General features: G+C 42.2%; 1 protein-coding gene across 5 annotated transcripts in view; it reads left to right on the forward strand.

The window, feature by feature from the left end:
* Positions 1-26,684, forward strand: part of TTN (titin) — a 279,823-nt gene that overhangs the window by 230,830 nt on the left and 22,309 nt on the right. For all 5 annotated transcript variants that reach the window (XM_068543885.1, XM_068543886.1, XM_068543888.1 and 2 more), the window contains 13 exons: positions 15-17,120; positions 17,734-18,030; positions 18,139-18,726; positions 18,820-19,122; positions 19,240-19,536; positions 20,911-21,198; positions 21,311-21,610; positions 22,045-22,347; positions 22,437-22,742; positions 22,846-24,612; positions 24,933-25,226; positions 25,946-26,233; positions 26,351-26,650. In XM_068543885.1, coding sequence (XP_068399986.1) covers positions 15-17,120; positions 17,734-18,030; positions 18,139-18,726; positions 18,820-19,122; positions 19,240-19,536; positions 20,911-21,198; positions 21,311-21,610; positions 22,045-22,347; positions 22,437-22,742; positions 22,846-24,612; positions 24,933-25,226; positions 25,946-26,233; positions 26,351-26,650 — 22,437 coding nt within the window. The remainder of the gene's footprint in view (positions 1-14; positions 17,121-17,733; positions 18,031-18,138; positions 18,727-18,819; positions 19,123-19,239; positions 19,537-20,910; positions 21,199-21,310; positions 21,611-22,044; positions 22,348-22,436; positions 22,743-22,845; positions 24,613-24,932; positions 25,227-25,945; positions 26,234-26,350; positions 26,651-26,684) is intronic.

The following is a 26,684-nucleotide window of genomic DNA, read 5'->3' on the forward strand; positions in this document are numbered from 1 at the left end:
TGTTTCCTTTTCAGATCCCCCAGGACCACCCTCAAATGCACGTGTCACTGATACCACCAAGAAATCTGCTTCTTTGGCATGGGGCAAGCCTCATTATGACGGTGGGCTTGAAATCACTGGCTATGTCGTAGAGCATCAAAAAGTAGGAGATGATGCCTGGATAAAGGATACGACAGGAACCGCCCTCAGAATCACCGAGTTTATCATTCCTGATCTTCAGACTAAAGAAAAATACAATTTTAGAATCAGTGCCATCAACGATGCAGGTGTTGGGGAGCCAGCAGTGATTTCAAATGTTGAAATTGTAGAACGGGAGATGGCTCCTGATTTCGAACTAGATGCTGAGCTTCGAAGAACCCTTGTTGTGAGAGCAGGACTCAGTATTAGAATATTTGTGCCCATTAAAGGTCGTCCTGCTCCTGAAGTGACATGGACCAAAGATGATATCAACCTTAAAAACCGAGCTAACATTGAAAGTACAGAGTCGTTCACGCTCCTGATCATCCCAGAATGTAACAGATATGACACCGGTAAATTTGTGATGACCATTGAAAACCCCGCTGGGAAGAAAAGTGGTTTCGTTAACGTCAGAGTCTTGGATACACCAGGACCTGTCCTTAACCTGAGGCCTACTGACATCACAAAGGAGAGTGTCACCCTGCACTGGGACCTCCCGCTGATAGATGGGGGCTCACATATAACAAACTACATCGTGGAGAAACGAGAAGCAACACGGAAATCTTACTCCACGGTCACCACTAAGTGCCATAAATGCACATACAAAGTTACCGGCTTGTCTGAAGGATGTGAATACTTCTTCAGAGTGATGGCAGAAAATGAGTATGGAACTGGTGAGCCGACAGAAACAAAAGAGCCTGTAAAAGCCTCTGAAGCACCATCACCACCAGACAGTCTTAACATTATGGACATAACTAAGAGTACAGTCAGCCTGGTGTGGCCTAAACCCAAGCACGATGGTGGCAGTAAGATCACTGGCTATGTGATTGAAGCCCAAAGAAAAGGCTCTGACCAGTGGACCCACATCACAACCGTGAAGGGGTTAGAATGTGTTGTGAAGAACCTAACTGAAGGGGAAGAATATACCTTCCAAGTGATGGCAGTGAACAGTGCAGGGAGAAGTGCCCCTAGAGAAAGCCGACCCGTCGTTGTCAAGGAGCAGACAATGCTTCCAGAATTGGATCTCCATGGCATTTATCAAAAATTAGTCATTGCTAAAGCTGGTGACAACATCAAAGTTGAAATTCCAGTGCTAGGTCGACCAAAGCCCACAGTTACATGGAAGAAAGGAGACCAGATTCTTAAACAGACCCAGAGAGTTAATTTTGAAAACACAGCAACTTCAACCATCCTAAATATCAACGAGTGTGTAAGAAGCGATAGTGGGCCCTACCCATTAACAGCAAGGAACACTGTGGGAGAGGTTGGTGATGTCATCACCATTCAAGTCCACGATATCCCAGGGCCACCTACTGGACCAATCAAATTTGATGAAGTTTCGTCTGATTTTGTCACCTTCTCTTGGGACCCACCTGAGAACGATGGAGGTGTACCCATAAGCAACTATGTAGTAGAAATGCGACAGACTGACAGTACCACATGGGTTGAGTTAGCAACCACTGTTATACGCACTACCTACAAAGCCACTCACCTTACTACCGGAGTGGAGTATCAATTCCGGGTAAAAGCTCAAAACAGATATGGAGTTGGACCAGGCATCACATCAGCATCCGTAGTTGCCAACTATCCATTTAAGGTTCCTGGGCCTCCTGGTACCCCTCAGGTAACTGCAGTTACCAAGGATTCAATAACAATCAGCTGGCATGAGCCTCTTACTGATGGTGGAAGCCCCATTTTAGGATACCACATTGAAAGAAAAGAACGAAGTAGTATTCTCTGGCAGACTGTGAGCAAAGCATTAGTACCAGGCAACATTTTCAAATCAAGTGGACTTACAGATGGTATTGCCTATGAATTCCGAGTGATCGCAGAAAACATGGCTGGCAAAAGCAAGCCGAGCAAGCCATCTGAACCTGTGTTAGCTTTGGATCCCATTGACCAACCTGGGAAACCGGTTCCTCTAAATATTACTAGACACACAGTGACCCTTAAATGGGCTAAGCCTGAATATACTGGAGGCTTTAAAATTACCAGTTATATAGTTGAAAAGAGAGATTTTCCTAATGGACGGTGGCTGAAAGCCAACTTCAGCAACATTTTGGAGAATGAATTTACAGTCAGCGGACTAACAGAAGGTGCCGCATACGAATTCCGCGTGATTGCCAAAAATGCTGCTGGTGCTATTAGCCCACCATCTGAGCCATCAGATGCTGTCACATGCAGGGACGACATCGAAGCACCAAGGATAATGGTGGATATCAAATTTAAGGACACAATTATAATAAAAGCAGGTGAAGCATTCAAGCTGGAAGCTGATGTTTCAGGTCGCCCACCTCCAACAATGGAATGGACCAAAGATGGAAAGGAGCTTGAAAACACAGCAAAATTAGAAATTAAAATGGCAGATTTCTCTACTAATCTGGTAAACAAGGATTCACTAAGAAGGGATGGCGGTGCCTATACCCTTACAGCAACCAATCCTGGTGGTTTTGCTAAACATATTTTCAATGTCAAAGTTCTTGACAGACCAGGCCCACCTGAAGGACCTTTAGATGTATCTGAAGTGACATCAGAAAAATGTGTATTGTCATGGTTGCCTCCACTGGACGATGGAGGTGCCAAAATTGACCATTATGTAGTTCAGAAACGTGAAACCAGCAGACTGGCATGGACAAATGTAGCTTCAGAAGTCCAAGTAACAAGACTAAAGGTCACTAAACTTTTAAAAGGCAATGAATACATATTCCGTGTGATGGCTGTAAATAAATATGGACTTGGAGAGCCACTGGAATCAGAGCCTGTGCTTGCACTGGATCCTTATGGACCTCCTGAACCACCCAAAAATCCTGAAGTTACAACTATTACTAAAGATTCCATGGTTGTCTGCTGGGGACATCCTGACTCTGATGGCGGCAGCGAAATCATCAATTATATTGTGGAACGGCGTGATAAAGCTGGCCAACGCTGGGTGAAATGCAACAAAAAGACTCTTACTGATTTAAGATATAAAGTGTCTGGACTGACAGAAGGACATGAATATGAGTTCCGGATCATGGCTGAGAACGCTGCTGGAATCAGCGCACCGAGTGCTACCAGTCCATTTTATAAAGCTTGTGATGCTGTGTTTAAACCCGGCCCGCCAGGTAACCCACGTGTTCTAGATACAAGCAGATCATCCATTTCAATTGCTTGGAACAAACCTATCTATGATGGTGGTTCCGAAATCACTGGGTATATGGTTGAGATCGCCCTGCCAGAAGAAGATGAATGGCATATTGTCACTCCACCAGCCGGGCTCAAGGCAACTTCTTACACTATCACCAACCTCACAGAGAACCAGGAATATAAAATCCGCATCTATGCCATGAATTCTGAAGGCATTGGGGAACCTGCACTTGTTCCTGGAACTCCAAAGGCTGAAGACAGGATGCTGCCTCCAGAGATTGAACTGGACGCTGAACTGCGCAAAGTTGTTACCATAAGAGCTTGTTGTACCCTGAGACTTTTTGTTCCAATCAAAGGAAGGCCAGTACCTGAGGTGAAGTGGACCCGGGAACACGGAGAATCTTTAGATAAAGCTAGCATTGAGTCCACAAGCTCTTACACCCTGCTTATCGTTGGAAACGTAAACAGATTCGACAGTGGCAAATACATACTAACTATAGAAAACAGCTCAGGCAGCAAGTCTGCATTTGTCAGTGTCAGAGTACTGGATACACCAGGCCCTCCACAGGATCTGAAGGTAAAGGAGGTCACTAAGACATCTGTCACACTGACATGGGAGCCTCCTCTTCTTGACGGAGGTTCAAAAATAAGTAACTATATTGTTGAAAAGCGGGAATCAACAAGGAAAGCATATTCAACTGTTGCAACAAATTGCCACAAGACTTCCTGGAAGGTAGACCAGCTTCAAGAAGGCTGTAATTACTACTTCAGGGTTCTCGCTGAAAATGAATATGGCATCGGGCTGCCTGCTGAAACCGCAGAATCTGTGAAAGCATCAGAACGACCTCTTCCTCCAGGAAAAATAACTTTGGTGGACGTCACAAGAAATAGCGTGTCACTCTCCTGGGAGAAACCTGAGCATGATGGAGGCAGCCGAATTCTAGGCTACACTGTAGAGATGCAGAGCAAAGGCAGTGACAAATGGGTCACATGTGCCACAGTCAAAGTCACCGAAGCCACTATTACTGGATTAATTCAGGGTGAAGAATACTCTTTCCGTGTTTCAGCTCAGAATGAGAAGGGCATCAGCGATCCAAGACAACTGAGTGTGCCAGTAGTTGCCAAGGATCTTGTCATTCTACCTGCCTTCAAACTCCTGTTCAATACTTTCACTGTACTGGCAGGTGAAGATCTGAAAGTCGATGTTCCATTCATTGGACGCCCTACGCCAACTGCAACCTGGCATAAAGATGATGTACCACTGAAGCAGACAACCAGAGTAAATGCAGAGAGCACAGAAAATAACTCACTACTGACAATAAAGGAAGCCTGCCGAGAAGATGTTGGACATTACGTAGTTAAACTGACTAACTCAGCCGGTGAAGCTACTGAAACCCTTAATGTTATTGTTCTTGACAAACCAGGGCCTCCAACGGGACCAGTTAAAATGGATGAAGTGACAGCTGATAGTATCACTTTCTCCTGGGGCCCACCTAAGTATGATGGTGGAAGCTCTATCAATAATTACATTGTAGAAAAACGGGACACTTCCACAACCACCTGGCAAACTGTGTCGGCTACTGTTGCAAGGACAACAATAAAAGCTTGCAGGTTAAAGACTGGATGTGAATATCAGTTTAGGATTGCAGCTGAAAACAGATATGGAAAGAGTACCTACCTCAATTCAGAGCCTACTGTAGCCCAGTATCCATTCAAAGTTCCTGGTCCTCCTGGCACACCGTTCGTAACGCTCTCCTCCAAGGACAGTATGGAAGTACAATGGAACGAGCCAGTCAGTGATGGAGGTAGCAAAGTCACTGGCTATCATCTAGAACGCAAGGAGAGAAATAGCATCCTCTGGGTTAAGTTGAATAAGACACCCATTCCTCAAACCAAGTTTAAAACAACTGGCCTCGACGAAGGCATTGAATATGAATTTAGAGTCTCCGCAGAGAACATCGTGGGCATCGGCAAGCCAAGTAAAGTGTCAGAAAGCTACGTCGCCCGTGATCCATGTGATCCACCAGGAAGGCCAGAGCCAATCATTGTCACAAGGAATTCTGTGACTCTTCAGTGGAAGAAACCCACATATGATGGTGGAAGCAAGGTCACTGGTTATATTGTTGAGAAGAAAGAACTGCCCGAGGGCCGCTGGATGAAAGCCAGTTTTACAAATGTCATTGACACTCAGTTTGAAGTAACTGGCCTAGCTGAAGATCACAGATATGAGTTCCGGGTTATAGCTCGAAATGCTGCAGGAGTGTTTAGTGAGCCTTCAGAAAGCACGGGAGCAATAACAGCAAGAGATGAGGTAGAACCACCACGAATTCGTATGGATCCAAAATACAAAGACACAATTGTGGTTCACGCTGGTGAGTTATTCAACATTGACGCAGATATTTATGGCAAACCAGTACCAACCACTCAGTGGCTAAAAGGTGATCAGGAGCTTTCAAATACAGCTCGATTAGAAATAAAGAGCACTGATTTTGCCACCAGTCTCAATGTAAAGGATGCAATACGTGTTGACAGTGGAAATTACATACTGAAAGCCAAAAATGTTGCAGGAGAGATATCAGTCACTGTAAATGTCAAAGTTCTTGACAGACCAGGGCCACCTGAAGGACCTATTGTTATATCAGGAGTTACAGCAGAAAAATGCACACTCGCTTGGAAACCCCCACTACAAGATGGTGGGAGTGATATCATAAATTATATTGTGGAAAAGAGAGAAACCAGCCGCTTGGTTTGGACTGTGGTTGATGCCAACGTGCAAACTCTCAGCTGCAAGCTTACTAAGCTTCTTGAAGGCAATGAATATATCTTCCGTATAATGGCTGTCAACAGATATGGTGTTGGTGAACCTCTTGAATCTGAGCCAGTAATTGCCAAGAATCCATTTGTAGTGCCAGATGCACCAAAAGCTCCAAAAATCACAGCGGTGACCAAGGACTCAATGGTTGTTGTATGGGAAAGGCCAGCATCTGATGGTGGCAGTGAAATTCTTGGATATGTTCTTGAAAAACGGGATAAAGAGGGCATCAGATGGACAAGATGCCATAAACGTCTGATTGGCGAACTGCGCTTGAGAGTAACTGGACTCTTAGAAAATCACAATTATGAATTCAGGGTCTCAGCTGAGAATGCTGCTGGACTCAGTGAACCAAGCCCACCTTCTGCTTACCAAAAGGCTTGTGATCCTATTTATAAACCAGGACCTCCAAACAATCCCAAAGTCATTGATATTACCAGATCTTCCGTCTTCCTTTCTTGGGGCAAACCAATATATGATGGTGGCTGTGAAATCCAAGGATACATTGTTGAAAAATGTGACGTGAGTGTTGGTGAATGGACAATGTGCACTCCACCGACTGGAATCAATAAAACAAATATAGAAGTCGAGAAGCTGCTGGAAAAGCATGAGTACAACTTCCGTATCTGTGCTGTTAACAAAGCTGGAGTTGGAGAACATGCCGATGTCCCTGGACCTATTATAGTTGAAGAAAAATTGGAAGCACCAGACATTGATCTTGACCTAGAACTAAGGAAAATTATAAATATAAGGGCAGGCGGCTCCTTAAGGTTATTTGTTCCTATTAGAGGTCGTCCTACACCAGAAGTTAAATGGGGAAAGGTGGATGGTGAAATCCGAGACGCAGCTATAATTGACAGCACTAGCAGCTTCACCTCTCTTGTTCTTGACAATGTCAACCGATATGATAGTGGAAAATATACTCTCACGTTAGAAAACAGCAGTGGGACAAAGACTGCCTTTGTTACTGTGAGAGTCCTGGACACACCAAGTCCACCTGTTAATCTGAAAGTCACAGAAATCACCAAAGACTCAGTATCAATTACATGGGAACCTCCTTTGTTGGATGGGGGATCCAAAATTAAAAATTACATTGTTGAGAAACGTGAAGCCACAAGGAAATCATACGCTGCAGTTGTAACAAATTGCCATAAGAATTCTTGGAAAATCGATCAACTCCAAGAAGGCTGCAGTTACTACTTTAGAGTCACAGCTGAGAACGAATATGGTATTGGCCTTCCCGCCCACACTGATGATCCAATTAAGGTTGCAGAAGTCCCACAACCTCCAGGAAAAATAATTGTGGATGATGTCACCAGAAACAGTGTCTCTTTGAGTTGGACAAAGCCTGAACATGATGGCGGCAGTAAAATCATTCAGTATATTGTGGAAATGCAAGCTAAACACCATGAGAAATGGTCAGAGTGTGCTCGAGTCAAGTCCCTTGAAGCCGTAATTACCAACCTAACTCAGGGAGAAGAATACCTTTTTAGAGTTGTGGCTGTAAATGAAAAGGGAAGAAGTGATCCTAGGTCTCTTGCAGTTCCAATAGTTGCCAAAGATCTGGTCATTGAGCCAGATGTAAGACCTGCATTTAACAATTATAGTGTACAAGTTGGCCAAGATTTGAAAATAGAAGTGCCAATTTCTGGACGTCCTAAGCCAACCATTACCTGGACTAAAGACGGTCTTCCACTGAAGCAGACTACAAGAATCAATGTTACTGATTCACTTGACCTCACCATACTCAGTATTAAAGAAACTCATAAGGATGACAGTGGACACTATGGAATCACAGTTGCTAATGTTGTTGGTCAGAAGACAGCATCCATCGAAATTATAACCCTAGATAAGCCTGATCCTCCAAAAGGACCTGTTAAATTTGATGAAGTCAGTGCTGAAAGTATTACCTTATCTTGGGAACCTCCATTATATACAGGGGGCTGCCAGATCACTAACTACATAGTTCAGAAAAGAGATACAACCACCACAGCATGGGATGTTGTTTCTGCTACTGTTGCCAGAACTACACTCAAAGTGACCAAACTGAAGACTGGTACAGAATACCAATTCAGAATATTCGCTGAAAACAGATATGGACAAAGCTTTGCCTTGGAATCTGAGCCAATTGTAGCTCAATATCCCTACAAAGTACCAGGTCCTCCAGGCACACCATTTGTCACAGCCATTTCCAAAGACTCCATGCTTATAGAGTGGCATGAACCAATCAATAACGGTGGAAGTCCAATCATAGGTTACCACCTTGAGAGAAAGGAAAGAAATAGTATTTTGTGGACAAAGGTCAACAAAACTATTATTCATGACACCCAGTTTAAAGCACTCAATCTTGAAGAAGGCATTGGATATGAATTCAGAGTTTATGCTGAAAATATTGTTGGTATAGGCAAAGCAAGCAAGAATTCTGAATGCTATGTAGCCAGAGATCCCTGTGACCCACCAGGAACCCCAGAAGCAATAATAGTTAAAAGACATGAAATCACTTTACAATGGACCAAACCAGCATATGATGGTGGAAGTATGATTACGGGTTACATTGTAGAGAAACGTGATTTGCCTGAGGGTCGTTGGATGAAAGCCAGCTTCACAAACGTCATTGAAACTCAATTTACTGTGTCAGGTCTTACTGAAGATCAAAGATATGAATTCAGAGTCATTGCAAAGAATGCAGCTGGTACAATAAGCAAACCCTCTGACAGTACTGGACCGATAACTGCCAAGGATGAGGTCGAACTCCCAAGAATTTCAATGGATCCAAAATTCAGAGACACAATTGTGGTAAATGCTGGAGAAACATTCAGGCTTGAAGCTGATGTCCACGGAAAGCCGCTACCTACCATTGAGTGGTTAAGAGGAGATAAGGAAATTGAAGAATCTGCTAGATGTGAAATAAAGAACACAGATTTCAAGGCTTTACTTATTGTAAAGGATGCCATTAGAATTGATGGTGGACAGTATATTTTAAGAGCTTCCAATGTTGCAGGTTCTAAGTCATTCCCAGTGAATGTAAAAGTGTTAGATAGACCAGGACCTCCAGAAGGGCCAGTCCAGGTTACCGGAGTCACCGCTGAAAAATGCACATTAACATGGTTTCCACCACTTCAAGATGGTGGCAGCAACATTTCTCACTATGTTGTTGAAAAGAGAGAAACAAGTCGGCTTGCCTGGACTGTTGTTGCTTCAGAGGTTGTAACCGATTCTCTGAAAGTTACCAAACTCTTAGAAGGGAATGAATATATTTTCCGTATAATGGCTGTCAACAAATACGGTGTTGGAGAGCCTTTGGAATCTGCACCAGTACTCATGAAAAATCCATTTGTGCTTCCTGGACCACCAAAAAGCCTGGAAGTCACAAACGTTGCCAAGGACTCCATGACCATCTGTTGGAACCGTCCAGATAGTGATGGTGGAAGTGAGATTATTGGCTACATTGTAGAAAAAAGAGACAAAAGTGGCATTAGGTGGATAAAATGTAATAAACGCCGCATTACAGATTTGCGTCTAAGAGTAACAGGATTAACAGAAGATCATGAGTATGAATTCAGAGTCTCTGCAGAAAACGCTGCTGGAGTTGGAGAACCAAGTCTAGCTACAGTTTATTATAAGGCTTGCGATCCGGTGTTCAAACCTGGCCCCCCCATCAATGCACACATTGTAGACACCACTAAAAATTCAATTACACTTGCCTGGGGTAAACCCATCTACGATGGTGGCAGTGAGATCCTGGGATATGTAGTAGAAATCTGTAAAGCAGATGAAGAAGAATGGCAAATAGTTACTCCGCAGACTGGCCTGAGGGCCACTCGATTTGAAATTTCAAGACTCACTGAACACCAGGAGTATAAAATACGAGTCTGTGCCCTCAATAAAGTTGGTTTAGGTGAGGCTACATCAGTTCCTGGTACTGTGAAACCAGAAGATAAACTCGAAGCACCTGAACTTGACCTTGACTCTGAATTAAGGAAAGGAATTGTTGTAAGAGCTGGTGGATCTGTCAGAATTCACATTCCATTCAAAGGTCGCCCAACACCTGAGATCACTTGGTCTCGAGAGGAAGGTGAATTCACAGATAAGGTCCAAACTGAAAAAGCAGCAAACTATACCCAACTATCAATAGATAACTGTGATAGAAATGATGCTGGAAAATATACTCTCAAGCTGGAAAACAGCAGTGGATCTAAATCTGCCTTTGTAACTGTGAAAGTTCTTGACACCCCAGGACCACCACAGAATTTGGCAGTCAAAGAAGTGAGAAAAGATTTTGTCCTTCTGATATGGGAACCACCCATCATCGATGGGGGTGCAAAGGTCAAGAACTATGTTATTGACAAACGTGAGTCAACCAGAAAAGCATATGCTAATGTGAGTAATAAATGCAGCAAAACAAGCTTTAAAGTTGAGAATCTTACAGAAGGAGCCATGTACTACTTTAGAGTAATGGCTGAAAATGAATTTGGAGTTGGTGTTCCAGTGGAAACCACTGATGCTGTGAAAGCAGCTGAGCCTCCTTCCCCACCAGGAAAGGTCACACTCACTGACGTGTCCCAGACTAGTGCATCGCTGATGTGGGAGAAACCTGAACATGATGGTGGTAGCAGAATCCTGGGGTATGTTGTTGAAATGCAGCCCAAAGGAACAGAAAAATGGAGTGTTGTGGCTGAATCCAAAGTCTGCAATGCAGTTGTTACTGGTTTGAGTTCTGGACAAGAATATCAGTTCCGTGTCAAGGCTTACAACGAGAAAGGAAAAAGCGATCCAAGAGTGCTTGGTGTTCCTGTCATAGCCAAGGACTTGACTATACAGCCTAGTTTTAAGTTACCATTTAACACATATAGTGTCCAAGCTGGAGAAGCTCTTAAAATCGAAATTCCTGTTATTGGCCGACCGAGACCTGAAATTTCATGGGTCAAAGATGGCGAGCCTCTTAAACAGACAACAAGAGTAAATGTTGAGGAAACAGCTACATCAACTGTTTTGCACATTATAGAAAGTAACAAAGATGACTTTGGAAAATACATCATAACAGCAACAAATAGTGCAGGTACGGCAACTGGAAATCTCAGCATTATCGTTTTGGAAAAGCCTGGACCTCCAGTTGGACCAGTTCGGTTTGATGAAGTTAGTGCAGACTTTGTGGTCATATCTTGGGAACCTCCAGCCTATACTGGTGGCTGCCAAATAAGCAACTACATTGTAGAGAAGCGAGATACAACTACCACCAGTTGGCACATGGTATCAGCAACAGTTGCAAGAACAACAATTAAAATAACCAAACTGAAAACAGGCACCGAGTACCAGTTTAGAATTTTTGCAGAAAACAGGTATGGAAAAAGTGCCCCCTTGGATTCTAAACCAGTTATTGTACAATATCCATTTAAAGAACCCGGGCCACCTGGCACTCCTTTTGTGACATCAGTCTCGAAAGATCAAATGCTTGTGCAGTGGCACGAGCCAGTTAACGATGGAGGCAGCAAAGTTACTGGCTACCATCTTGAACAGAAAGAAAAGAACAGCATTTTATGGGTCAAATTAAATAAGACTCCCATTCAAGACACCAAATTCAAAACAACTGGGCTTGATGAAGGCCTTGAGTATGAGTTCAAAGTTTCTGCTGAAAATATCGTTGGCATCGGCAAGCCGAGCAAAGTGTCGGAATGCTTTGTTGCTCGTGATCCATGTGACCCACCAGGTCGCCCTGAAGCCATTGTTATTACAAGAAACAATGTCACGCTGAAATGGAAGAAACCTGCCTATGACGGTGGCAGCAGAATAACAGGTTATATTGTAGAAAAGAAAGATCTACCTGACGGCCGTTGGATGAAAGCCAGCTTTACTAATGTATTAGAAACTGAATATACAGTGAGTGGACTTGTAGAAGACCAAAGATATGAATTCAGAGTAATTGCAAGAAATGCAGCTGGCAACTTTAGTGAACCATCTGAAAGCACGGGCGCCATTACTGCAAGAGATGAAATTGATGCACCAAATGCCTCACTGGATCCCAGATATAAAGATGTCATCGTTGTTCATGCAGGAGAGACTTTTGTTCTTGAAGCTGATATCCGTGGCAAACCTATACCTGATATTGTTTGGTCAAAAGATGGAAAAGAGCTTGAAGAAACGGCTGCCAGAATGGAAATTAAGTCTACTATTCAGAAAACAACTCTTCTTGTCAGAGACTGTATACGTAGTGACGGAGGACAGTATATCCTGAAACTCAGCAACGTGGGTGGTACAAAGTCTATACCAATCACTGTAAAGGTACTTGACAGGCCAGGGCCTCCTGAAGGGCCTCTGAAAGTTTCTGGAGTTACTGCTGAAAAATGTTACCTGGCATGGAACCCACCTTTACAAGATGGTGGTGCTAATATCTCACATTACATCATTGAAAAGAGAGAGACAAGCAGACTCTCCTGGACCCAGGTTTCAACTGAGGTACAGGCCCTTAACTACAAAGTCACTAAACTTCTTCCTGGTAATGAGTACATTTTCCATGTCATGGCTGTGAATAAATATGGAATTGGAGAGCCTCTGGAATCTGAGCCTGTTGTAGCCTGTAATCCTTATAAACCACCAGGTCCTCCTTCGCCACCTGAAGCCTCAGCAATCACCAAAGAGTCTATGGTCGTAACATGGGCACGCCCAGTGGATGATGGAGGTGCTGAAATCGAGGGCTACATTCTTGAAAAACGAGATAAGGAAGGCATTAGATGGACCAAGTGCAACAAGAAAACACTAACAGATCTTCGATTCAGGGTAACTGGCCTTACTGAAGGGCATTCCTATGAATTCCGAGTTGCTGCTGAAAATGCAGCTGGTGTGGGTGAACCTAGTGAGCCATCTGTTTTCTATCGTGCATGTGATGTTCTGTATCCACCAGGACCACCAAGTAATCTAAAAGTGACAGACACTTCCAGATCTTCTGTCTCCCTGGTGTGGAATAAGCCAATTTATGATGGCGGTGCTCCTGTTAAGGGCTATGTTGTTGAGGTCAAAGAAGCCACTGCTGACGAATGGACAATGTGCACACCACCAACAGGATTACAAGGAAAGCAGTTCACCGTGACCAAGCTTAAAGAAAATACTGAATATAACTTCCGTATTTGTGCCATCAATTCTGAAGGCATAGGTGAACCTGCAACTATACCTGGTTCAGTTGTTGCTAAAGAGAGGCAAGAGCCACCAGAAATAGAACTGGATGCTGATCTCCGAAAAGTGGTCATTCTGCGTGCGAGTGCTACTTTACGCTTATTTGTCACTATCAAAGGTCGACCAGAACCTGAAGTTAAATGGGAAAAGGCAGAAGGCGTTCTCGCTGACCGGGCCCAGATTGAGGTGACCAGCTCATATACAATGCTGGTAATTGACAACGTTACCAGATTTGACAGTGGTCGGTACAATCTGACACTAGAAAATAACAGCGGCTCTAAAACTGCTTTTGTTAACGTCAGAGTTCTCGACTCACCAAGCGCCCCTGTGAATTTGACCGTAGGAGAAGTGAAGAAAGATTCAGTGACACTGGCTTGGGAACCACCGCTTATTGATGGTGGAGCTAAGATTACGAACTACATCATCGAAAAACGAGAAACTACAAGAAAAGTGTATGCTACTGTTACAAACAATTGCACGAAGAACACTTTTAAAATTGAAAACCTGCAAGAAGGATGTTCTTACTACTTCCGAGTCTTGGCTTCCAATGAATATGGGATTGGTTTGCCAGCTGAAACAACTGAACCTGTTAAAGTTTCTGAAACACCTCTCCCACCTGGAAGAGTAACTCTTGTTGATGTGACCCGTAACACAGCTACAATTAAGTGGGAGAGACCAGAAAGTGACGGTGGCAGCAAAATTACCGGTTATGTAGTTGAAATGCAGACCAAAGGGAGTGAAAAATGGAGCATCTGCACACAAGTTAAGACTCTAGAAGCAACTATATCTGGCCTAACTGCTGGAGAGGAGTATATCTTCAGGGTAGCTGCACTTAATGAAAAAGGAAAAAGTGATCCAAGACAACTTGGAGTGCCAGTAATTGCAAGAGATCTTGAAATAAAGCCTTCAGTTGAGCTTCCTTTCAATACTTTCAATGTAAAGGCTAGAGACCAACTGAAGATTGATGTTCCATTTAAAGGAAGACCTCAACCTACTGTAAGCTGGAAAAAAGATGGTCAGACTCTTAAAGAGACAACTAGAGTAAATGTTTCTTCTTCAAAGACTGTAACATCACTAACAATTAAGGAAGCTTCAAAGGAAGATGTTGGAACTTATGAATTATGTGTTGCAAACAGTGCTGGATCCATAACAGTTCCTATTACTATAATTGTGCTTGACAAACCAGGACCTCCCGGACCTATACATATTGATGAGGTTAGTTGTGACAATATAACCATTTCTTGGAATCCTCCAGAATATGATGGTGGCTGCCAGGTTAGCAATTACATCGTTGAAAAGAGAGAAACCTCTTCTACAACATGGCACATAGTTTCACAGGCAGTTGCAAGAACATCCATTAAAATAGTTCGTCTAGTAACAGGAAGTGAGTATCAGTTCCGCGTTTGTGCAGAAAACCGCTACGGAAAGAGCTCCTACAGTGCATCTTCAGCTGTAGTTGCAGAGTATCCATTCAGCCCCCCAGGTCCTCCTGGTACTCCTAAAGTTGTGCATGCCACAAAATCCACAATGTTGGTAACCTGGCAAGTGCCAGTTAATGATGGAGGAAGTCAAGTACTTGGCTATCACCTTGAGTATAAAGAAAGAAGCAGCATTCTTTGGTCAAAAGCAAATAAGAGCCTCATCACTGATACTCAAAGGAAAGTCTCCGGCCTTGAAGAAGGATTGATGTATGAGTATCGTGTATATGCTGAGACTATTGCTGGAATTGGTAAATGCAGTAAGTCTTGTGAACCAGTCCCTGCAAGAGACCCTTGTGACCCTCCTGGACAACCTGAAGTCACAAATATCACAAGGAAATCAGTGTCACTTAAATGGTCTAAACCACATTATGATGGTGGAGCTAAGATCACCGGATACATTGTTGAACGTAGAGAACTACCAGATGGCCGGTGGCTGAAGTGCAACTTTACTAGTGTACAAGAAACATACTTTGAAGTAACTGAACTTACTGAAGATCAGCGTTATGAATTCCGGGTTTTCGCAAGGAATGCTGCTGACTCAACTAGTGAGCCATCTGAATCCACTGGACCTATCACAGTTAAAGACGATGTTGAGGCTCCAAGAATTATGATGGATGTCAAGTTCCGAGATGTTATTGTTGTCAAAGCTGGAGAGGTCCTTAAGATAAATGCAGACATTGCAGGGCGACCTCTGCCAGTAATTTCCTGGGCCAAGGATGGTGTAGAAATTGAAGAGAGAGCAAGAACAGACATTGTCTCAACGGACTACAATACTTTGCTAACAGTGAAAGACTGTGTCCGACGAGACTCTGGGCAGTATGTGCTAACACTGAAGAATGTTGCTGGAACTCGGTCTTTGGCAGTTAATTGCAAGGTACTTGATAAGCCTGGCCCACCAGCAGGACCACTTGAAATAACTGGCCTCACTGCTGAGAAATGCTCTGTTTCTTGGGGACCGCCCCAAGAAGATGGTGGCGCAGCTATCGACTATTACATTGTAGAAAAACGCGAGACAAGTCGCCTTGCTTGGACAATATGTGAAGGAGAGTTAAGGACAACATCCTGTAAAGTGACCAAGTTGCTCAAAGGCAATGAATACATCTTTAGAGTAACTGGTGTTAATAAATATGGTGTTGGTGAGCCCCTGGAGAGTGTGGCTGTAAAGGCACTAGATCCATTTACGGTTCCAAGTCCGCCCACATCTTTGGAAATTACATCTGTGACCAAAGAGTTCATGACACTTTGCTGGGCAAGACCAGAGAGTGATGGAGGCAGTGAAATCTCTGGATACATAATTGAAAGGCGAGAGAAAAACAGCCTACGATGGTTGCGTGTAAACAAAAAACCAGTTTATGATCTGAGAGTGAAATCAACAGGACTTCGGGCAGGATGTGAATATGAGTATCGGGTATATGCAGAAAATGCTGCAGGCCTGAGCCTTCCAAGTGAAACCTCTCCCTTAATTCAGGCAGAAGATCCCGTGTTCTTACCATCTCCTCCATCCAAACCCAATATCATGGACTCAGGCAAGACCAATATAACTATTGGCTGGGTTAAGCCCTTATTTGATGGTGGGTCCCCAGTAACTGGATACACTGTAGAATTTAAAAAATCTGATGAAATTGACTGGAAAACTGCCATTCAGAACTTAAGGGGCACAGAATACACAATAAGTGGACTAACCACAGGAGCCGAATACATTTTCAGAATAAGATCTATCAATAAGGTCGGTGCTAGTGATCCCAGTGATAGCTCCGATCCCCAGATAGCAAAAGAAAGAGAAGAAGAACCTGCATTTGATCTTGACAGTGAAATGAAGAAGACCTTGATTGTCAAGGCCGGTGCCTCCTTTACCATGACCGTGCCTTTCCGAGGAAGACCAGTACCCAGTGTCTCCTGGAGCAAACCAGACACTGACCTCCGCACTAGAGCTTATATTGATTCCACAGACTCTCGTACATCACTGACTATTGAAAATGCCAATAGAAATGATTCTGGAAAATACACATTAACAATTCAGAATATTTTGAATGCTGCTTCACTGACCTTAGTTGCCAAAGTTTTAGATTCTCCTGGTCCTCCAGCCAATATTACTGTACATGATGTCACCAGAGAGTCTGCAGTGTTATCCTGGGATGTTCCTGAAAATGATGGTGGAGCACCAGTGAAGAATTACTACATAGAAAAACGGGAGGCCAGTAAGAAAGCATGGGTCTCGGTGACCAGCAACTGTAACCGCCTCTCCTACAAAATTACCAACTTACAAGAAGGGGCGATTTACTACTTCAGAGTCTCTGGAGAAAATGAGTTTGGTGTTGGTGTACCAGCTGAAACGAAGGAAGGAGTAAAAATAACAGGTATGTTTTAAGAACAAAGAAAAAACCTACATATCCATATTCATTTTCCTAGACTAGTGTGAATCATTTTAATTATTGTTTAATCTTAAATGCTTTTGGTTCACACCTCGAACAATTCATACTATAGCACAAAATGAAATCTTACTACTAGAGAAAGTTTTTCATTGATTAAAAAAAAGTAGAAATTTACATAGCTGGAGTTGGATAATGTATTCTGAATTCAAGTATAATTGAATTTGACTGCACATATATATATAAACATATATAGTGTGTGTGCAGAAATTGTATGATAGTGTTTCTTACAAGATTGTTCATCTCATTCCTCATTTTTACACCCATGATAAATTTGGGATAAATTTAATCATTTTATTTGGTCATTTGACACTTACTTGATTTGAATGCTATGACATGCTATAACATAAGATGACAAAGCCTGGGAAAGTTTTGCTTGGCTCGGAAGCCAAACTGATCATATAAAAAGTAAGAAAGACTCAAATAAAAGTAACTCTGTGGCCTTCATTTAAAAATTTTTCTTCTCACAATGCAGGAAGAACACATGTGGGGAAAAAATGTTGTAATAACTTCTCTTTCTTCTGATGTTTTACTTTCTTAGAAAAACCAAGCCCACCTGAAAAACTTGGAGTAACACGTGTATCCAAAGATAGTGTTTCCCTGGCCTGGTTGAAGCCAGAACATGATGGTGGAAGCAGACTTGTACATTATGTCATTGAAGCACTAGAAAAAGGACAGAAAAATTGGGTGAGATGTGCAGTGGTAAAGTCAACCCATCATGTCATTTCTGGTCTGAGGGAGAAGTCTGAATACTTTTTCCGGGTGTTTGCTGAAAATCAAGCTGGTCTGAGTGACCCAAGAGAGCTTCTGCTTCCTGTCCTTGTAAAGGAGCAGCTAGGTATGTCTAATTTTATGCAGAAGCAAAATTTGAAATTATTTGCATTGACTTAAGTTAATTTGCAATAAAACGTTTTTCACCTTCACCTTCCATACTCTTATTTTTCAGAACCACCTGAAATTGACATGAAGAACTTCCCAAGTCATACCGTCTATGTTAGAGCTGGTTCAAACCTTAAAGTTGATATTCCAATTTCTGGAAAACCACTGCCCAAAGTGACCTTATCAAGAGATGGTGTCCCGCTGAAAGCAACCATGAGATTTAACACTGAAATTACTGCTGAGAACCTGACCATCAATCTCAAAGAAAGCATTGCTGCTGATGCTGGAAGATATGAGATCACTGCTGCCAACTCCAGTGGAACAACCAAAGCTTTCATTAACATCATCATACTGGACAGGCCTGGTCCCGCAACTGGCCCTGTTGTGATTAGTGATGTAACTGAAGAGAGTGTGACTCTCAAATGGGAGCCACCTAAGTATGATGGTGGAAGTCAGGTTACCAATTACATTGTACTCAAGAGAGAGACAAGTACTGCAGTATGGACTGAAGTGTCTGCGACAGTTGCAAGAACCATCATTAAAGTCATGAAACTGACCACAGGAGAAGAATACCAATTCCGCATCAAGGCAGAAAACCGCTTTGGCATCAGTGATCACATAGATTCGGCTTGTGTGGTTGTCAAACTACCATACAGTAAGTTGTCAAACTTTTCAAAGATCCCAGGTTTCCATATACATAAATGTTTTAAGTGTCTGTATTAACCTTTGGGATTTCTCTCTTTTGTAGCAACACCTGGACCGCCATCTACACCATGGGTCACTAATGTCACTCGAGAAAGTATCACCGTGGGCTGGCATGAACCAGTGTCCAGTGGAGGCAGTGCAGTTATAGGCTATCACCTGGAAATGAAAGACAGAAACACTATCTTATGGCAGAAAGCCAACAAAATGGTCATCCGCACCACTCACTTCACAGTCACAACCATCAATGCTGGACTTGTCTATGAATTCAGGGTGTATGCAGAAAATGCTGCTGGTATTGGAAAACCCAGCCATCCTTCAGAACCAGTCCTAGCCATTGATGCCTGCGGTATGTATTTGTCATAAGAAGGACAGTTCTCACTACTTAAAAATGCAAACCTTCTTTCTGCAAAGCAAAATAATGTTGAAATAAGTGCCACTAATCTGCTTCCTGTCATTACCACAGAACCCCCAAGAAATGTCCGTATCACTGATGTTTCAAAGAACTCTGTCAACCTTTCATGGCAACAACCAGCTTTTGATGGAGGAAGCAAGATTACAGGCTACATTGTTGAGAGACGAGACCTTCCAGATGGCAGATGGGCCAAGGCCAGCTTCACCAACGTTACTGAGACTCAACTCACTGTCTCTGGCTTGACTCAGAATTCCCAGTATGAATTCCGTGTCTTTGCTAGAAATGCTGTCGGTTCCATCAGCAATCCATCCGAGGTTGCAGGCCCCATTACATGCATCGATTCTTATGGTAAGCATTTTTAGCAGTTTGAATCCCGACAGCAATTTAACTCAGTATTTTGTCTTACTTTTTGTGGCCCTAATCTGTAGGATAACTTTTACTATGTACATTGTTAGATTTTTAGAAGAAATTATGAATTAGCTGGGAGTCTTAGGAAAATTCCATAACCCCTCCAGGCCTCTTGACTTAACTGTAAAACATGAGATTTGGACTACAGGATACCTAAAGGGCTTTCTGACTTCAACCTTTTATGATTCTTTGATTACATGAGTTGGTGTTTTCACTCTTCTATTTAAAATGTTCAGCATCAATAATTAAAACCATGGTTGAATGCCCAGAGAATATTCCTCTGAAATAAGTGAAAGACTAAACAGAGGCATTAATGATGATAATATTAGCAGCAGCTAACATTTACTGGGTACTTTCCATGAATTCTCTCCCCTAGTTCTAACAGCCTTAAGATAAGCCCATTTTTACTGTAGAGAAACTGAGGTTTAGAGCACTTATATAACTTCCCCAACATCAAGCAGCTCATTAATGATAGGGTGGGTATTCAAACAGACAGACTCCAGAATTCTCTCTACATGGCTGTCAGTCCAAAATACACATACTTGACCATTCTGGAAAATAAGTGGCACATTCAGCTCAACAGTGCTTTGAAAATTAAAATTTCATGAGAGTTAGGTACCCTGTGACACTTTTTCTAAAAGTCCCCATTTTCAAGGAGGAGTCTCTATGGTATCTGGGCAAAAGTATCCACTCCCATCCTCATGCTGAGAATCTCAGGGCTTCTCTTTATGAACCAGGCTTTGTAGACACTGAGTCAGTATTTGTGAGACTGTGAAGCAAGTCAAATTAATTCTGTTTCTCAAAAATTTTAAGCAGCCTGGCAGAAAATCAGTCCAGGGAAGTTTACAGCTCTGTGAGTAGATAATTCAGAATTCAAGGGTCTGATGTGAAATGCCCCCACTTGGATACCAGTGAACTGGGAAGGGAAAATAAAAAGAATCAGAGGTAGTCAGAGGAAGGAGAACTAGAATAAAAGAAAACATATAATGCAGCTTCTGCAATGATGCTCTCACTGCCGTATCCCATTGCATCACTGGAATAAAACACCTGATAGATGTTAAAATACATCTCAAAGGCAGTTAAGTCCCTGTGCAATTAGTGCAGTGTCACTGGGGTACAGAGCTTACTCACAATCTTTCTTCCCCATCTGTGATAAAAGAGTGGCTTGTAAAATTAAATGTAAAATATAAATAGTATTAGAACTACTTCGTGTGTATTATTTAATAAAGGCCAATGGGCTTACTTTGAAGTTGTTGCAATTATTTATTTCATCCTTGTGATTTTCTAAATATTTCTCATCTGTTTTTCTTGCAGGTGGACCCGTAATTGATTTGCCTCTAGAATATACAGAAGTTGTCAAATACAGAGCAGGTACATCTGTGAAGCTCAGAGCTGGCATTTCTGGCAAACCTGAGCCTACAATTGAGTGGTATAAAGATGATAAAGAGTTACAAACCAGTGCACTGGTGTGTGTCGAAAATACCACTGACCTTGCAGCTATACTCATCAAAGATGCAACTCGCCTTAACAGTGGAAGCTATGAATTAAAACTAAGGAATGCCATAGGCTCAGCCTCAGCCACCATCAGAGTGCAGATCCTTGGTAGGTGGTGAACACAGGCCCACATCATATTTTGTTTGCCTAAAACTTAATAATTTTACATTAGAAGCCTTTTAAAATTGACTAATATACCATTTTGTTTTTTCATTCACAGACAAACCAGGACCTCCAGGTGGACCAATTGAATTTAAGACCGTCACTGCTACAAAGATAACTCTTCTCTGGCAGCCTCCAGCGGATGATGGTGGTGCAAAAATCACTCACTACATCGTGGAAAAGCGTGAGACAAGCCGCCTCGTGTGGTCTATGATGTCTGAAAATTTGGAAGAGTGCATCATTACGACCACCAAAATTATCAAAGGAAATGAATACATCTTCCGGGTTCGCGCTGTGAACAAATACGGAATTGGTGATGCACTGGAATCTCACCCAGTGGTAGCAAGGAATGCATTTGGTGAGACATGATTTCATTAGAAAACTAAAATCAAATACTTGAAAATTTAAAAATAAATATAAACTGGGAATTCCCTGGCGGTCCAATGGTTAGGACTTGGCACTTTCACCGCCGAGGCACGGGTTCAATCCCCGGTTGGGGAACTAAGATCCCTCAAGCCGTGCAACGCGGCCAATAAATAAATACATACATACATACATACATACATACATACATACATACATACTATTCTGCTAGCTTATGAATATGTTTTCAGAGCTTGATTGACTTTTATTTTCTTGTTCATCATATTGCTTCTCATTATCATCCTTTTCACCAGGTAGAAAGTGTAATAAATGAAACTAATATTCTTAGATAGGATTTGAAGATTAAAAGGTAGAATTTATCAGTAATGTTGATCCTTTGAACTCATTTTCCTCTTCCTTTCTAAACAGTCACACCTGGGCCTCCAAGCGTGCCAGAGGTGACAAAGATAACCAAGAATTCGATGACTGTTGTCTGGAACAGGCCAGTTGCAGATGGTGGTAGTGACATAAGCGGCTATTTCCTTGAGAAACGAGACAAGAAGAGTCTGGGATGGTTTAAAGTCCTAAAGGAGACGATCCGTGACACTAGACAGAAAGTGACAGGACTCACGGAACACAGTGACTATCAATACCGAGTTTGTGCTATAAATGCTGCTGGACAGGGTCCATTTTCTGAACCATCTGACTTCTACAAAGCTGCTGATCCTATTGGTAAGTGTGGTGTCTTCACCTATGTATTCTTTCATGTCACCAAACTGTACACGATTATGTAATTACGGTATTGTGATTGGCCATGCCAGATCCTCCAGGCCCACCGGCTAAGATAAGAATTGAAGATTCAACTAAATCATCCGTCACTCTTGGCTGGAGTAAACCGGTCTACGATGGGGGCAGTGCTGTTACTGGATATGTTGTTGGCATGAGACAAGGAGAGGAAGAGGAATGGACTGTTGTCTCTACAAAAGGAGAGGTCAGAACTACAGAGTATGTGGTATCTAACCTGAAACCTGGAGTCAGTTACTACTTCCAGGTATCCGCTGTAAACTGTGCCGGACAAGGGGAACCTATAGAAATGACTGAACCCGTACAGGCCAAAGATATACTTGGTACGTACCTACTGGTATGATTGTGTTTTTATTTTTTTAATAGAGGAAATCACTCATTTCCTTGCTTTAAAATTCATTGTATATGTCCATTTTATGTCTACAGAGGAACCAGAGATCGACCTAGATGTGGCTTTCAGGACCTCCATTATAGCTAAAGCCGGTGAAGACGTTCAAGTGTTGATTCCCTTCAAAGGCAGACCTCCACCTACTGTCACATGGAGAAAAGATGAGAAGAATCTTGGCAGTGATGCCAGATACAGCATTCAAAACACTGATTCATCTTCATTACTCACTATTCCTCAAGTCACTCGCAATGATACGGGCAAATATATTCTCACAATAGAAAATGGCGTTGGTCAGCCAAAGTCTTCAACTGTGAGCGTTAAAGTGCTTGATACACCAGCTGCCTGCCAGAAACTACAGATTAAACATGTTTCTCGAGGCACAGTCACATTGCTCTGGGAGTCTCCTCTCATTGATGGAGGATCTCCCATAATTAATTACATCATTGAGAAGAAAGATGCCACCAAGAGAACATGGTCTTCAGTGTCACACAAATGTTCTAGCACATCCTTTAAGGTAACAGATTTGTCAGAGAAAACTCCATTCTTCTTCAGAGTTCTTGCAGAAAATGAAATTGGAATCGGGGAACCCTGTGAAACTACAAAGCCGGTGAAGGCTGTTGAGGTACCAGCTCCTATACGTGATCTCTCAGTGAAAGACTCAACAAAAACATCTGTTACCCTGAGCTGGACCAAGCCTGACTTTGATGGTGGTAGTGTCATCACAGATTATATTGTGGAAAGGAAAGGTAAAGGCGAACAAACATGGTCACATGCTGGCATAAGTAAGACATGTGAAATTGAGGTTAGCCAACTCAAGGAACATTCAGTCCTGGAATTCAGAGTGTCTGCCAGAAATGAGAAAGGACTGAGTGATGGTGTCACTATTGGGCCAATTACAGTGAAAGAACTTGTAATTCCACCGCAAGTTGACCTGTCAGAAATCCCTGGGGCACAAGTCACTGTGAGAATTGGGCATAATGTGCACCTCGAGTTACCTTATAAAGGAAAACCCAAACCATCTATCAGTTGGCTGAAAGACGGTTTGCCATTGAAAGAAAGCGAACGTGTTCGTTTGAGTAAAACTGAAAACAAACTTACTCTGAGTATTAAGAATGCAAAGAAGGAGAATGGAGGGAAATACACCATTATTCTCGATAACGCAGTTTGTCGAAACTCATTTCCCATTACAATCATCACACTCGGCCCACCATCAAAGCCCAAAGGGCCCATTAGATTTGATGAAATCAAGGCTGACAGTGTCATCATATCATGGGATGTGCCCGATGATGATGGAGGAGGAGAAATTACCTGTTACAGCATTGAGAAGCGAGAAGCTTCACAAACTAATTGGAAGATGGTGTGTTCCAGCGTTGCCCGGACAACTTTCAAAGTTCCTAATCTAGTCAAAGATGCTGAATACCAGTTTAGAGTTAGGGCAGAAAACAGATATGGAGTCAGCCAGCCACTTGACTCAAACATCATTGTGGCAAAACACCAGTTCAGGATTCCTGGCCCCCCAGGAAAGCCAGTTACGTACAATGTGACTTCTGATGGCATGTCCCTAACTTGGGATGCTCCAGTTTATGATGGCGGTTCAGAAGTTACTGGATACCATGTTGAAAAGAAAGAAAGAAATAGCATCCTGTGGCAAAGAATTAACATATCACCAATATCTGGAAGAGAACATAGAGCTACTGGACTAATGGAAGGCCTGGATTACCAGTTCCGTGTATACGCTGAAAATTCTGCCGGCCTAAGCTCACCTAGTGACCCAAGCAAATTTACCTTAGCTGTTTCCCCAGTAGGTAAGTGACTGAGGATTATTCAAATATATTTAATTCTGCAACTGAATGTGTTAGTGACAACTCAAACACTGCTTTTCTTCCACGTATCACCTTCTCACATATTTCCTTGTCACTAGAGAGCTGGTCAAGTAAAGCAAGGGGGATGATTTTAAATCAGTCTAATAGAGCAATATAAAATTCTTTTTTTAAAGACTCTGATACAAAAAAAATTGCAATTAATGGCTAAAATGAGTTTGGGGGATTTATTTATTTTCCTTCCACTGAAGATTAAGAGTTGATTACAGAAATAATGATGCCTTTAACTTGCATCTAATTTTTAGACCCACCTGGCACTCCTGACTACATTGATGTCACCCGGGAAACCATCACTCTGAAATGGAACCCACCACTGCGTGATGGAGGCAGTAAGATCGTGGCCTACAGCATCGAGAAACGGCAAGGGAGTGATCACTGGACCAGATGCAACTTTAGTGATGTCAGCGAATGCCAGTACACGGCAACAGGACTTAGTCCTGGGGATCGATATGAGTTCAGAATACTTGCAAGAAACGCTGTTGGAACCATAAGCCCGCCCTCACAGTCTTCTGGTGTTATTATGACAAGGGACGAAAATGGTAAGCATTTACAACCAATTTCCAATGTAATTAAGAGCATTCACATTTAAAAAAAAAATATATATATATATATATTTTTTTTTTTTGGGCCACTGGTCTGTAAAAATGGGAAGAGAAACGTTTCATACAGATTACCAAAGGTTGTTAGGTGGATGAATTAGATTTTCTACCTTTCAGATGAAGAGAAGAAAAAAATGTAATTAGCATCAATTCTTTTTACCATGTCTATTATTTCATTTCCATATAAATAGCATGCAAGTGGGAATGAGTTTTTAGCTTTGTGATTTCAGTCATTTATAATAAATAAAGAAAAAAAGGTCCCAAGAATAACTGTCCCTCTCGACTGAAGTTACTAAAATACAACACAGGTCCAACAGCACAATTATCAGCTTGCCTGAGTGCAGCTGATGGCCCGGCACAGGAACTTGTTTGAATATGCAGCAGTATTAGGAAGTAAATGATCCGCAAATGTTTCATTTTTCTTTTTACAAATGGAAATGCAAGATTAATAACATGACAGATATAACAAAGGCGATAACCTAATAATATGCAAATGTTTAAACCCATAGTCTAAATTCTTAACTATCAATCCTACTTTCAAAATAGCCTTTGGTATAAGCATTACCCTTTCAGGCTTTATGATATGGTGCTAATGAAAAACATGCTTATTTAAGTCTTTATTAAGCCAAACTAATGCATATTATCTCTTTCTTTTATAGTTGCACCAATTGTAGAGTTTGGCCCTGAGTACTTTGATGGTGTCACTATTAAGTCTGGAGAGAGCCTTAGAATTAAAGCTTTGGTGCAAGGACGACCAGTACCTCGAGTAACTTGGTTCAAAGATGGAGAAGAAATTGAGAAGAGGATGAATATGGAAATAACCGATGTCCTTGGATCCACCAGCCTCTTTGTTAGAGATGCTACTCGGGACCATCGTGGTGTATACAGAGTGGAAGCCAAAAATGCATCTGGCTCCACAAAAGCAGAAATTACAGTGAAAGTACAAGGTACTCCTAAAATAGCTTCTTAATCTTACAATGTACAGGACTTGGATTAAAGACATGCCTGATTGCATTTTAATGGACAAGGAGAAAGAAACTAACTCTGGAACCTTTTTCTTATAGATACACCAGGGAAACCAGTTGGGCCAATAAGATTCACCAGTATAACTGGTGAGAAGATGACCTTGTGGTGGGATGCTCCACTCAATGACGGCTGTGCTCCCGTATCGCACTACATCATTGAAAAACGGGAAACCAGCAGACTTGCTTGGGCGCTAATTGAGGATAATTGTGAAGCCCTCAGCTATACCGCCACTAAACTAATAACTGGCAATGAATACCAATTCCGTATTTCTGCAGTCAACAAGTTTGGTGTTGGCAGGCCACTGGATTCTGACCCAGTGGTTGCTCAAATACAGTACAGTAAGCGACCATTTTTACTAAGTGGTACTATGTC

Source organism: Eschrichtius robustus, chromosome 5 (genome assembly GCF_028021215.1).
Source record: "Eschrichtius robustus isolate mEscRob2 chromosome 5, mEscRob2.pri, whole genome shotgun sequence".
NCBI classification, from domain to species: Eukaryota; Metazoa; Chordata; class Mammalia; order Artiodactyla; family Eschrichtiidae; genus Eschrichtius; species Eschrichtius robustus.